At 38.2% G+C, this 15,596-nt stretch overlaps 1 protein-coding gene across 1 annotated transcript; it reads left to right on the top strand.

Moving 5' to 3' along the window:
* Positions 1 to 14,337: 14,337 nt before the first annotated feature.
* Positions 14,338 to 15,198, top strand: LOC147606317 (uncharacterized). Its single transcript, XM_086791826.1, has 2 exons — positions 14,338 to 14,547; positions 14,764 to 15,198. Exons 1-2 carry the CDS (start codon positions 14,338 to 14,340, stop codon positions 15,196 to 15,198), a joined length of 645 nt encoding a protein of 214 aa, XP_086647952.1.
* The last annotated feature ends 398 nt before the right edge of the window (positions 15,199 to 15,596 follow it).

Here is a 15,596-nt window from a genome sequence, read left to right as displayed (position 1 = left end):
TTGATACATTTGTCATAGCCCATCGATAAAACTAAATGGTAATACTATTCTATATCTAACCGAGGTATCTGCAAAACCACTTCTGCTCAGATCCATGATAATCATGATTCTTTAACGCTACAGTAGGCATCTAGTCCATAATCTGTTTGCAAACACCCTTCTACCCCAAAACAAACATGCATTTACATGTACGCGAAGTTGCAATAAGCGTAATACACCTCTGAGCTACACATTGACTATTTTTTAATGCACTAACTGGTATATCCAAAGGCACATCTGCATAAGGGATTTTCAAATGCCATCCATTCTCCTCTCATGGAAATAGAAGTATATATAAAAGAGGCATGTAAAACTAGTGTAAATTTGATATATTCTTACATGTCTCTTCTCGAGTATGCCACAATATATCACGATGACCAATAGTAGGAGCATCATCTTGTCGATGCATGATTTCAGCAACCTCAGTCCCTGTTGGTATCAAATATTGACTTGATGTGGTCCTACCCTCACAAATTGACATTTTTAATTCTAAACTTGGATTATCACTCAACATTCTTTCCACATATTGAAATGTTGTGCATATGGATTATACATACGCATTTGTTATGGCTCACCCTAACCCTCCTTGAAACACATCCAAAAAGAGATTACCTAGTGAACCACAACTATCTCGTGAGGATTTTTCCAATGGTCGAGCTCATAACCCTTGAGGTCTCCAAGCTCTACACCTCCTTGAGAAGCAATTCCATTACGCCTCCCGCGAGCGTTGTCACACCGTCGCGTTGTACTGCGCGCATACTCGTCCCTCCTCTCACATCACGTCACTCACACACACTCACACTAGCATGCATTAGGGAGATAGATTAGCAAGAGGATTAGCAAGAGCAAGACTCAATTGCACAATGGGAGAGTGTTGTATTATGAGAGAAATTCACTTATATACATGGCCATAAGTATTCACACTCACTTAAATTATGGCCGACCGGGCACTTTAGGCTCATACGAGGCCTAATGCTATTACAATGAATTAAAGTTTACAAAGCTTTTGTAAACTAATCAACACAGTTTTTGATTTATTTGAATCGTAAGCTTTATTATTTAAAAGCTTTACAAAGCTTTTAATTAAGCTTGGTAGTAAAAGCTTACGAGGCTTTTATGGGATTTAATCTAGCATAGCCTTATTCAAATTAAGCTTTATTATTAAAAGCTTACAAAGCTTTTATTTAAGGTAAGCTTTATTAATTAAAGCTTACTAAGCTCTTGAGGCCAATCAATGCTTAACGCAGCTGGTACTTCCCTGAACGCGTAGCGCCCGTCGGGCCATCGTGGAATTGAGAGAGAGAAAAAAAATTCAGTCATGCGCTGTTGCCAGATGGAGAGAGAGAGAGAGAGAGAGAGAGAGAGAGAGAGCAAAAATCAACTCTGCGCTGCCCGTTAGTCGTTAAAGGAGAATTGGGTGGAGAGAAAATATTATATATTTATATTTATATTTATATTTTCTAACTTACCCGCACAAGCTTGGGTCCAGTGCTAGCGCTGAATTGAGGTGGACAAAAATAAATCCATAAAGCAATTTTGAAAAAGAAATTCTCTGAACAATCCTCATCTATCTATGATGGAATTCTTGAGGTTGCAGTAGTTTAACAATCTGATTATGGCTCTCAATGCTCCTGTCCTCAATCCGTACGGACAGATTATGAAGAGGATCAGTGTTGAGGAAGGTGGTTTTATGGTTTTGGAAAACCCACTAATGGTTTTCCATCTAGTTTTACCCTTTGGACTAGATTGATGGTGGGGAGATTGGTTATCTAATGGTTAAAAACAAGTCTTCTTTCAACCATGCATAAACATAAATCCATAAATGTGTTCTTCTTCAATTTAAATTCAAAAAAATTTACCAAAATCACCTCTGTTTTTGTCTCTTTCACCTCTTTACCCACAAGTTTTTGACTGCCTTCAAGAAGATTAAATTAAACCAAAGCTCTAATACCACTGTCACGGGACTCTTTAATCTTCTTGTGAAGAAATAATTAAAAACTCATAAATTATATCAAAAATTAAAACAAAGACTTGAATTAAATTGAAATCAAATCACATATGCATAAAATAAAGCAAGAGAGAAAGAATAACATCACCATCAAGACAAGATTAGGTGCAATCTCCCCCCCCGACATGTGTGGCTCCACTCCCACATGCGATATTTAAATCATATTAATAAATTTAGCCCTTGGAGCCATAAATAACATAGCTTTTTCAAAATTGGGCTTTTTACAAAATTGAACCTTAGTCCAATGCTTTTAAAGTATTTCATCAAAAATAAACCTTGCCCAATATATAATTACTAGTGGACCTTGTTACATAAATGACTATGTACACATTTACACCTATACATTAATCTTGTGTCCATTTGCATATTTCATTAAACTGAATCCTGCACAAATTAAATTAAACATATTTTTGTAAGATCATTAATTTATCAAAAATATGAAAAAATGTATACATGTAACACCGAGGCTTTTCCTTTGAGTTCCTTGTTAGAGATAGAAGGTTGAGTTGTGGGAACTTCTTAAGGAATAGTTGTTGATTGCAAGGTTTTGGCATCGAACTTCGTAGATGAGGATGGGGTTGAAGGAGTAGATTCTCTAACGGAGTCAATTGTAAGCGTAGATGGTAGGTCATTGTGTAGAGGGGTGTCTGTGGAAGAGGCTTGTAACTTTTTGCATTCAACATCATAGAAATCCATTAAAGTTGGATCCTCTTCCTTGCAGTATGGTATTGTTAACTTTTTGTCGTTGACCATCATGATGACTCTATCGCTAGCAAAGCACAGTGGTGCTTGGGCAGTAATAGTCCATTTATGCCCTAAGATCAAATCTGCTTCCAACACATACTCAACCACAAAAAACTTACAAGTAAGGGGGTTAGTTTCAATATACATTGTATGTTCAAAGTATCCCAAACATGGCATGTTCAAGTCTTGTGTAAAGGGAACTCTTTTAGGATGTGCCGTGAGCATTTGGTTGACCTAACAAATCCCATAACTCGAGGGTCATGAGATTGTTTTCTCTCGTTGGATAAAGCTGTGCTTGAGCTGTGGTGGTTTTATTTAAAATTTCCAATCCAATTAAAATCCTAGGGATCTTTTCAGTAAGATGTTGGAAGTTCCAGCTCCTCCAAGGTCTCTTCCTCCCTTAATAGCAATTGTACATTGCCTGCAAGAGTGTGCAAGGTCATTGTTTTCATGGATTCATCTATAGAATATGAGTCACATATCCCAGTTCCACCAAGGATGACATCATACTCGACGGAATCTAGGGTAACATGGAATGTAAATTCCACATCTCCACCGATTGCTTGAGTAGTGTAGTTAAAGTAACCTGGAACTTCAATGTTTTGTCCATTGGCTCCTCTTGATGAGTTTAGGTTGTATCAATGGCACCCAAGTATCTATTGTCATGATGTTATGACTAGCTCGAGGACTAATCAATGTGCATTTGCGCTTAACATCATTACCTGTAGGGAAATCCAACCATACCATGATAGAATCTTCCAAAGGAACCATGGATGTTTCAGTTTTTGTTTCAACTTTTCAGATCCCGTTTTTGTTTCATATTCCCATTCACTTTCATCCCCTTTTTGGCACTCAGCTTTTTCAAGTGTACCCAATGTGTATACCGGTTCACTTGGCCCTCTAACAATTCTTAATGAGGTATGTTTGGAAACTTGCGAATCCTCATAGTCCTATTCTATGAAGTTCTTTATGTCTTGGTATAAATCATATTGAGCCCTTAAAGGTGCAAGTGCTGATGTTATGCTAGCTTCACCACCATGAGAGAAGAGCATTCCTCCAAATGAGGTTTTGAGAGACTGCTTTAATCTTGTAAGGGAATTATCGAATTCCTCACATACTTTCTTAAGCGTATAGTTCATGCAATCTGTCTCAAATGACTCTTCTCTGTAGAAAGTATGTCTTTCTCTTGAAAGGGGAAGTGATACTCCTCTAGGCTTTGTATTTTGGTTGCTTTTTTAGGATTGGCATTATGAGGCTCAATAATAACCAGTGACTATGTAAGACACTCAACCTAGCTAAGCATGCTCTCATGAGCTTGCTTTTTCCATTTCACATATGTCATATGATCATAATTTTCAATTTGGGGTGGTTGGGTGGGTTCTAGTTTCTTGATTGGTCTATGTGGTGCACTGAGTGAAGAGTTAGAACTTGTCTCATCCTCACTTAGTGACATATTAGAACTTGTTTCATTTTCTAACTTTCTTTGGATTGTTAGTTTTTCATCTCGTTTGCCCATGCAATGAGATCGAATTTTCTTTTGGGATTTTGTCCATACGGTAATTGTCCCTTGAACTAGTCAGGGATCAAGCTAAGAGTGGTGGAGGCTTTAGCCTCTTCCATGATGACACTGGGCACATTTAGGGGTTTGTGAGTCTCAATAGTAGTTGTTAAGGTACTAGGGTATACAGTATCCGAGGCCGCCATGCACGTGCTCCTGATGGAATGTAAGCCCAAGGTGCCAGGTACTGTGTCACAATCACGGGAGGCTCTACGGTCAATCATGCCACCATCCGCATGCCAAAAAAATCTACTGATAATCCGAGCATCACGTTTGGGATACGATGATGCTACACTCCCACACAAATGTTGGGAGCACCACTCAACTACGTGGCCCGCATCTCTGAACCGCTGAGCATCCTATCGCAGCTGATGATGCCTCAGGGCACGTTTCACACACGTGACCATCCATACCTCCTTTGCCAACCAAGGAATACCATAGCTCAACCGAAAATTCTCATCTTACCCCAAAATTTTTAATACCCTTAGTTTTAGCTCCATTGAACAACAAGCAGAAGAAATAGATTACAACTTTTCGACGGTGACCTTTAAGCCTATCATCCTCGAATGGAAGCTTCCATAAAATCTCAAACCACTCCAATCCATTTGCAGGATTAACAATGGAGAGACAATTATAACTTAATCTTGCCATCTTTCGATTGTAAGCCTTGATGACATTTCTCCTTGCATTATTCAATCCACCTTATCATGCTTTCACCTTAATCCTTCAAGTTTGATTTCACTATTGCCTCTTCATGCATTCTTAAAAAACAAACAAAAGTAAACACATAAGAAAAATTCAATAAAAGTAAATATTTTTCACATGCAAAATTTCTCAACATATCATTTCGAGAGTTGAATAACTTACATGTTCAATCGTTTGCAAAGTAGCAACCAACTTTAGTTCCTCTTATTGAGTGGGAACTATGAATTAAGCTTGGACCCTTATGTGCATCTTCTTGTTATTTTGAAATATCTCTCGTATGCATTCCATCCTATTAAGAGACTAAGGTTATATAGAAGGGGAAGAAAAGGGTGTGAGTGTGAAGGGACTTAAGGTCCACTAGCTCACCTATTTAAAGGTGTCTCACATATGAGTTTTGAGGTTTGTGTGGTCTTTGAGGTGACTGCTTCTGCATCATGTATAGCTTTTGGCTCTTTTGGGTTTATGTCCTCTACAGGCTCTTTTTTCTTGTTTTTTAATTCAACTTTGGTTTCAATAGTTTGTTGTCCCTTGTCTTTCTTGGTTTTAGAAGGTTTTGCTTTTTCTTTTGGGTTCTGCTTTAAAGCATGTTCTTCTACCCATGTTGAGGTATTGTCTTTTGCATTTTTTTTACTGTTTCTCGTACCTTGGCTTGTAAACGTGTAAGCACATTCAAGGGTGCCATGGATAATTGCTCGTTTTGTACACTTAAGATGTTAAAAGTTATATTTTATGAGGCAAGTTGCATTGAAGCAACTCGTCTTGGGCAATCTTGGAACATGTGGTGAATGCCACATCGTTCACACATGGGTCGCAAAGTGTTTGTGACTATGGGCATAGAAGTATTCAAAACTATGCAGTCTGCCACCTTGTGAGGTCCACGACAATAGAAACATTGAAGTGCTCGATTAACTGCTTCCTGATGGAGCAGTTTCCACCCTTTGGATTGTTTATATTTGGTGCACGGGAGATGGAGATTTTAAGTCAATTATGGATAAAGCGGGACACTTTTTAGTATCATGGTCAAAGGTTTTATAATATATGCAATATAGAAGAATGGTGCCTTGTATGCACAATGGGGATTGGGATGGTTATAGTGATTGCACTCAACACAAGGCATTTCGTTCCTCACTTGTAGAGGCATTAAGGATGTCTAGTTTTGAAGGAGTCCATCCTCTCTTAGAGATGTTGGTTGTAAGGTTTTAAGTAAGGCTACATAGAATTCGAGGAATGTCAATTCCGAGATCGATCTTTGTTTTGCCATTGCTTCACTTGGTTTAGATGAGGAACACCTTGTAGCATGATCATCTTCTAACATGTTGTCATCTAAATGTATTACTTCTTTACAACATTGATCGAATGTTTCTAGATTGGATACAATGATCAAAATGTGTAAGCTGTTATTCTTCAAGCTCAACATGAAACATCTCTTCAATTGAATATCGTTTAATTTTTCCTATGACTCACATCGCGAGTCCAAGAGTTTTATCCAAAGGATAAAATCTCTAATGGATTCATTTGATTGATGCTCAATTAAATAGAGTTCTTTTGCTGCACTCCACCAATCACCTTGTCTAGAAAAGGCATGTATAAAGGCTGATTTCAAGGTTTTGAAGTTGGTCTTGATCGCCAGCATCAATGTAATGAACCATCGACCAGCTTTTCAATGCATGTACCTTAGTGGGGCAATTGGGATTTCCAAAGGCTTCACATCTCTCTTCAAACATTTGAATGAATTGAATAGGGTCTGTTGTTCCGTATGTGAGTGATTTTGTTGGGAGAGACTCACTGAGGCCTTGGGCTACTCCCCTTCCTAGACTAGTCAGTATGTCCAAGGTATGGGCATTTAGGAAAGGGTTGGTACCTATAGGATTCGTGGAAATGTTAGGTAAGGGACCAAAGCCCGGTGGGATCGAAGTGATAGGGGGTGTAAAACCTGATGACATGCTTGTTATAGGCATGGCCAATGGTATTGGGAGGTGCATTTGCAGCATAGATCTCAATGTCCTTGTATGATCCTTGGCAATCCCTCTATCATGGCCATGTCGGAGTGCCTAAATGCTCCTTAATGAGCAAACACTAGTTTTTTTTTATGCTTTTTATATTCTCTCACGTTAAGGCCTCAAGAGGCATGGTGTTCTCTTTGTTAGGTCAAATGGGTGTCCATTCGCCCTAATTAGCTTAGGCACTATATGCACGCGAACCTCGAGATAATTTTTCAGAAAAAGCGTATCTTCCCAGATGAAAGAGAAGGTCCTAAAACCTATTTTCCATCATTGTCTCAAGACGAAAAAAATTTCTCGAAATTTTTTCCTTTTTGCGTAACACGTTTTTTATGAGGGGGTGTTCCAAAAGGAATTTTGAAAAACTCTGTATGAGGGAGTTGCAGTATTTTTGGAGTACTACAACTTTGTTCCCTTGAGTCGTTCGTGATTTTGTCATTCAGACCCTCAAAAAGTAGCCCGAATATGGTTCGTCGTCATTTTCGCGCTGTTTTGTGATTTTTCATGGTTTTTTGATTGTTTTTTACCTCGATTTTCAAGTTGAATTTTGAGGTTGCTGGTCATAGGCCAAAATGATCGATTTTGACTTCAGACGGCCGAGTCCAAAGTCAAAGAGATCGATGTCAACTTTTCGATGAGCCCTAAAGCGCCTTCATCGGATATATGGTTTAGGAGATACGAGCCTCCAAACAGGGGTATTTTCGAGAGTTTTTTTTTGCCGACGGACCCCTTTTCACGCCGTGAACTCCGGACTTCACAGATTTTATAAATTTTAATTTTTTAGATTTTGTTTTTGTTTTTTGGTCGTGTGAACAAAGGGTCTCATGCCGTGAACCCTTATCGGTTCACGTCGTGAACCGGACTTCACCAAAAAATTAAATTCTTTTTTTTTTGGTCGCGGGTTCCGAGGGCATGAACCCTTAGGCTGTGAAGTTGCAAAAATGGTTCACGCGTGAACCTCTTCACGGAAAAATTAAATTTGATTTTTTTTTTGGCTTGGTTCCGAGGGCGTGAACCCTTGGGCCGTGAAGTTGCAGAAATGGTTCACGCGTGAACTCCGCGGACTTCACGGAAAAATTAAATTCATTTTTTTTTAAGTCTAGTGAAAAATATGAATTTTATTTTTTGGGAGGGATATTTTTTGAATTGAAAATGAAATAGATATGGGCATTTTCTCAAAAAGGTAAGTGGGAATAAAAAAAGTCAACCTTTTTATGACACCACCCTTCATAAATGATCCCCAAAATGGACAATTTGACAACTCATGTGTAACTACTCATTGAATGCTCATTCGCCATAATGAGTTATGTGAAAAAGTGATTACGAATTAATCTAAGATTAATCTTTTCACTAATCTTTTTCTCTTTTACACTAATCAAGGACTCTAATTAACCATTAATCTCTAATTAATTCACACAATTGAGCACATCATTCGATAGAGCAAGGGAATTCTAATCTTTGTGCATCAACAAATGTGTAAATTAATATAAAATAAGAGATTAATTAGACTCTTAATTGTAGTCTCTTCTTTTAAGGTAAAATTAAGTAGAGTCAAATTTCTTCAATTAATGAAAAAATTGATGTAATTAGGTGTTTTGATGCATTTAGATACTCTCAAAACACTCAAAAACACCAATTTCAACTACTCATATGATCAATTTAGACCCCAATTAACACATTTTCTAAATTTGTTGCCTCTCTTGAACAAGATTAATCACCCTTAATGACAAAAACCAACCCATTATGAGAAATTAGTCAAATTCAAGGGTTTTTTTATGGTTTTTTGAAAGATTAAGCTACTCTTGATGCTTGTTAACACTCTAATCCAAATAATTTCAACAACAAATACACAATTAAACTAAGATTAATAATCTTAGTTCTATGTTTAACACTAAAGAGAGCTAACATTCACTAAAAATTGCATTCTATTGCATTGTTTGATGCAATGATACAAACTAAGCCTAATACAAACTATGTGCAAGCCCTAAGAACATGAAAAACCACAATAACAATAACAAAAACAACAAATTAAGCTAAAAATTAAGCAAAAGGCATTCTTTTCAAAAACAAAAAAGAGAGCTATTCTACACCAAATCACGTACACAAATCACCATCAAATCCACATCTTTTTCATAAAAAACCATTAATCAATATAATGGACAATGGGTAATGCGTAAATTAGAGGAAAAACAATGGAAAAAGCCAAGGGATGGCTCCCCACAACAGCGGTGTCAAAAATGTTATGGCTCACCTTAACCCTCCTTGAAACACATCCAAAAAGAGATTACTTGGTGAACCGTAACATTCGTGTGGATCTTTCTAATGGCTGAGCTCGTAACCCTTGAGATCTCCAAGCTCTACAACTCCTTGAGAAGCAATTCCACCACGCCTCCCGCAAGCGTTCTTCACACCACCGTCGCGTTGCACTACGGGTACTCGTCTCCCCCCTCTCACCTCACTTCACTCACACACGCTCACTAGCATGGATTAGGGAGAGAGATTAGCAAGATGATTAGCAAGAGCAAGACTCAATTTCATAATGGGAGAGTGTTGTATTATGAGAGAAATTCACTTATATACATGGCCATAAGTGTTCACACTCACTTAAATTATGGCCGACTGCGCACTTTAGGCTCATACGAGACCTAATGCTATTACAATGACTACTCTCATAATATATCCATGAAGTACATCACTTAGAACTTCATCCTCACATGCTACCACACGCTCTTGCAGTGGGAATCGCCATAAATACTCTGCCACACCATTACGGGCGCCCGTCCAAGTTGTAGCTTTGGACACTAATGCTTCATATCTTGAATGTATGACCCTTTGGTGTATCTATCGTGACTCTTTGATGTAAGATAATGGCGGTAGCTCTTGTTAACCCTAAAACTGGGTTAATAGCATTATGAGTTGTAGTGGTTCTAAAGTTATAAATTTCAAACCATCTATAACCCCTAATTGATTTTGTAATTCATGCTCTATATCAAATACACAAAGTTACACAAATTGTGGCATACATTAGGGTAATTAGGGAGCAAGGAACCAATTTGATCATATATATTGCCATGTACCCTAAAAGTGTACACACCATTGTTGTAAGATAGAGATTCATCAAGCCTTGCACACCCAATGATTGAAAAGCCAACACACTATTGTGATGTTGGATCATTTTTTTTGAAAATTCTTATTTGCAGTATCATAAGCCGATAACAGAGACCTCACTGGCTCATGCGTTTTGCGAGAGTAAGAAGAGACGCATCATCATCAACAGTCACTCCACAAGAAACTCAAGCCTCATCGTCAACAACGCCCATGAGTCTCAAACCTGTAACCTTAGTGCTAGCCAATGTGAAAGAGGGCCCAAAACCTTCCACTTCAACCATAAAGAAAACCCCACCCCAAGACGGCCACGATCAAGGTATCTTAATAGTATCAAAATGTGGGTGGAAAAGCAACTACTTGTAGCTCAAGGCTACTACAAAGGTGCCAATCCAATCTGGGTGCCTCGATCATCAAAGCCTCTTCCTCAATGCAAAACTCAAATGCCAAGGATGAATAAAAGTACTCCACAACATCGTCCATAAAGGTATAAACAAGTTCCTCAAAGAACTCCGGCAACTCAATAAGTGTGGATACCAAAAAGGTTACTGCAAGCACAAGGATACTACTAAGGTAATACCAAAGCTTGGATTTTCAAGCACATCAAGACGTCACCCAAGCCTGCTCAAAGAAAGAAGCCTCAAGGACATCGACTATTAACTCCTAATGTTCATCAAAGATGGGTGCCTGTGAACGTGCTTCAACAACAAGGCTATTATGATGGTAATACCATCATATGGTTGCCAAGATCGAACAAAGTAAAGAAAGCCTCACCACCAACTTCAACCCCAACAACTTCACCTAAAGTTCAACAAGAATAGAGACCCAAGCAACAGTAAGTAAGCCACTCAACCCATCTCGTGTATACAACACATACACAAGAGCTTGCATGTTTAGTCACTACAAATGGCACCCAACAATTAGCCGTACTTATCGCTCGACAACATTTGAGCCATAAATTAAAGAATTAATCCCCACGCTACAATGGAGACTTATGAGCACATCAAGGTAAACTCAAAATGCTCTTTTCACTTCTCGGGATGAAAAACACGAGTGTAGAAGCTACACGATAGACATAAGAATCTATTCTCTCAAAAAGGAGAGTAGACACAATAACTTGTTGCTTACAAGGTGGTTAAAAAAAATTAAAAAAAAAGGGAGTCACACAAATAGCCTACCTAAAAAAGGTAGAATATCACAAGAAACTCCCCACGATCTTCAATAACCAATACATTTTTGTTAAGCTTATGCCTTATTCTTACTATTCTTTTGGCTAAGTTAATGTAGCAGCTGCTCCATAAGTACATATCCATAATTATGCATTGGAGGACATTTGCACCAAAATCTCATCATGGACAACCTTTCAAGTACATCTCTAGATAGGGGAGCCATGGTGGGCAAAAGCCTGGTCAATGGTACAACCTATCGCCGAGAATTTTCCTTCAAATTGCAAATCTCTCCAAACGAAGCTAAGTCTTCACAACACATTGGTCTCTAAATCTTTGTGAGAAGATGTCTATATTAGCCTCGCAAGTCACCATAATTCTTTCATGCCTCACCAACAAGTGGCTACTTCAAACAAGAGCAGCTCAATAAGAGTCTATTTGACTTAATTCTCGTACTTCATGTATATCTGCTTCATAGAGCACTTAAATATATTCTAAAGCAGTAGGTCCTACTCAACAATATTTGACAAGAATCGTACCACAAAAAGGGACATCATTGAAAGCCAAATTCTTCAAGGGTTGAATGTCGCTTCAATGAATCAGATGAGAAATTGGGGATCATAATCTCGTTCTGATGATTTTGTCTACGTTCCTCCGGATCCTTCCTTCTCTTCTCCCCCATTATTAAAATCTCTTAGTTTCCCAACTAACACAAATACGATGTAACTTTGATTATGATTGCCAAAAACAAAGAGAACAAAAAATATAACCCACATAAAAACATGCTCATAAAAATATAAAATGAAATCACTCGCAAAAAAACCCCACCATCCCCACCCGTTAGGAATTCTAGCTAATTATTAACTAACCTTTTCATTTACTATTCTAGCTAATTATTAACTAACCTTTTCATTCACTAGCTAGCCTTTCTTATTCCTTTCGTAGGAACAAAGACCATTGAACATCACTCAACACCAAAAGACATCAACACATCTTACCAATTCTCCCCACACAAATGTCTTAAGCACGATCATGAGGATGCGATCGGCATCAAAAAGGGGATGTTAACCCATTCCTAGGGTTAACAAGAGCTCCCGCCATTATCTTACATCAAGAAATCAAGGTAGATACACCAAAGTCATACATTCAAGATATGAAGCAAAATGGTGTCCAAATCTATATTTTGGATGGGATTCCGTAATGGTCCGACGGATTATTTATGGCAATTTCCGCTTCAAGAGTGTGTGGTAGCAAGTTGGGATGAAGTCCCCCCTTTTTAAAACATGATAACTTTCTAAATATGTCCATGTATGTGTAGGATGAGCTTGTGGATTGAAGATCCTGGGATTGAAGATGGCCCAAGTGAGCAAACTACGATCGAAGAATACTTGGTGCCTGATACAAGTAGCCAAGAATCTAGTGAGAGTCAAGAGGAGGATGGTTTCTTTGCACAAAGAGTTGAAAGCAAAGAAATTGACGAAAGTGCCAAAGAGTCACTTAATCCACTGCTTTACCTATCGCCTATATATTTCTCCTTTGATAGGAGAAGTTATGATGTGATGGTCAGTGTTATTCAAGGGGATTTGTCGATGACCATTGAGAGTCTTAAGACTTTCAATTCTAGAGGAGTCCTTGATTTGAAGAAATGGAGGCGAATGAAGGAAAAACTTTGCTTGGATCAAAATGAAGATGGCTCCCTTGTGCTTTGCTTAAAGTCATTTCCAAATTTAAGGATATCATGCATAGAGGAATGGGAAAATATTGTCATAACATGTCATAATCTATTGGAGTGTGGAGATCATAGAGGGATAAAGGAAACCCTTGAAACCATTAAAGAAACATGGTGTGTTGACATTCGTCAACATGGAATCCCTATTTCTTATGTAAAGGACTTCATTAATTCTTGTGCTTTTGCAGAAACATGGTAAAAGGAGTTGATAGAGATTCTATTCCACGTTAGCTTCACAAGAACCCAAAAAAAGAACCCACGACCATTTTGAATATTGATAGCTCTAATGTGGAGAGGCATTTGATAGAGATAATGATAGAGCACAAAGTGAGGCTTGTGAAAGTTTGCTCAACAAAAAACCAAGGGCCATCAAAGAGGGTTGTTGATTACTTTTGCCATAGAGGTGGAGAACCTAGTCAAAAGGGGACACTAAGGAGATTGAGGACCTCAAAGAAGTGTCATTGTCCATTTAAGGTACAAGTGGAGTATTTGAATACAAAAGACAAAGCAATTATTTCATTATATGCTTCTCATAAGGGACATGTTCCTGGCACTCGAAATGATCTATATCATTTGCTAGTCCATCCTATTGTCATTAAGCATTGTATAGAGGATTTGTTTGACATTGGTAGCTCTCGCCATGTAGCAAGGATGTCACTCTCAAAAGAGAGATTGTATATGGAGAAATCTTCAGACCTAGATTGCACGATCTTTAGGTTTTTCATGATTCCAAAAGAGGTCTCCATGTTGTCATACCAAGTACGCAATCAAGGTAGCATTCTAATACTCATTGACATTCTTGGTTTCTTTTCTATGTGAATAGATATTCTTGACATTCATTTATTGCAGACAAAGCTACAGAAGATGATTGGGCATTGATGTACATGGAATGCTTGAAACTAAAGACACAAAACAAGGTAAGTTTGGTGGTTTTGCTTGACATCATTGGAGTTTCTTTATTTCTTACCATACATTCTTAATTGCATGTTTTGTGGATATAGGTGCTATATTGTCAGCCCTACAATCCTCAAGCAAAGGAAGACAAAGACAAACCATTCATTCTTATTATTCAAGATACGTGGATGTTACAAATGGCACTTCGATTCTCCTTGCATAACTCATGGGCTATTGATAGTACTTTCAAGACAAATAAATTTGGCCTACCATTATATGCAGATGTACTACCAAACCAACTTGGAGTTGGCATTCCAGTGTGGTGTATGATGTACACTAATGACCCAGGCTCTCATCAAGAGAGCATTGCCATGGAGATTACTATGAAAATGGTTTTTTCAAGAATGGGAGATATTCGTCCTACAGCTCTAGTCATTGACAAGTGTCCACAAGAACTAGAGCCATTGCTTAAGGTGGTTGACGAAGATCCCCATTGTTGGGTTCAACAAGAGCAAGAAACTCGCCAACAAGTTGCATGCCATGTCATCCTGTGTTGGTTCCATGCTAAGAAAGCTTGGGTTGAGAATTTGTTACCACAAGTAAGAGATTGCAATATTTCAAGGCTATGGACTGTGGGTATGCAGTAAACTAGGACTGGATAGTAAACTAGGATTGTGCATGAAAACTAGGACTGTGCAGTAAACTAGGACTGTGCAGTAACCTAGGACTGCGTAATTGAGAGTAGCTTAGGATATTTGATTTAATATGAATTTTTTGTTATAATTTAACCTCTAACAAAAATGTGAAAAATGTAGGTTCCCAAAGAAATACAAGATGAGATCTACACATCAATGTCAAATCTCATGCACTCGGTTACAGAAATGGAATTTGAACAGAAGTATCAACATTTCTTACAATGTTACAATGCACATGACAATGTCATTCGATATGTAACAAATGGTTGGTGTGGGTCTACTTGTGTATGGCGAAGGCGATGGCCAAAATTTGGCCGATTGTTTTCTTATGGGAATGTTGATACTACTAACTTGGTGGAGCGCCTATGGCAGTACATAAAATACACTCTCTTGGATGCACAAATCAACCGGTCCATGCTTGAACTTATACATGCTCTTGTGGGTGATTCCAAGACTGGCAGGCGCATGGGTGGAACTATGCTTGAGTTCTTCAAGCAAAAGCAAGAAATAGGTAATATCACTAGTTCTTTTAACATTTTTGTTGTATTCATTTAAAGTATCTTAAATCCTCTTCTTGACATTTGTACTTCTTGATCTAGCCGATTCTGGGTGCTTTAGTATTCGTGGATCGTCAAAGATGCACACTTCAAGGTTGTATGCAGGGGAGAGAATATTAACGATTTGAAAGTGACCCCTCATCGTTGAAAGTTATCAATGAAATGGCCTTGTCGTTCAAGATTCAAAGCACCGCTTCTTCAAGCCAATGGTATCATGTGAGTATGCAATCTAATTATTGTGATTGCCCCAATTGGACAAGTGACTGCAAGCACTTATATGGCATCAGATTGATAATGAGGCATCACTTTCCTGAGTTATATAACTTTCTCCCCATTATTGACAATGCACGCACCTTGGGAATGGTTTCTATGGATCACGAGATTTGTGAGACTTCA

The sequence above is a fragment of the Cibotium barometz genome, chromosome 57 (genome assembly GCF_041138505.1).
Source record: "Cibotium barometz isolate CiBa-2024 chromosome 57, ASM4113850v1, whole genome shotgun sequence".
NCBI lineage: Eukaryota > Viridiplantae > Streptophyta > Polypodiopsida > Cyatheales > Cibotiaceae > Cibotium > Cibotium barometz.
The sequence above is the reverse complement of the archived record's forward strand: the minus strand, read 5'-3'. Positions and strand labels throughout refer to the sequence as shown.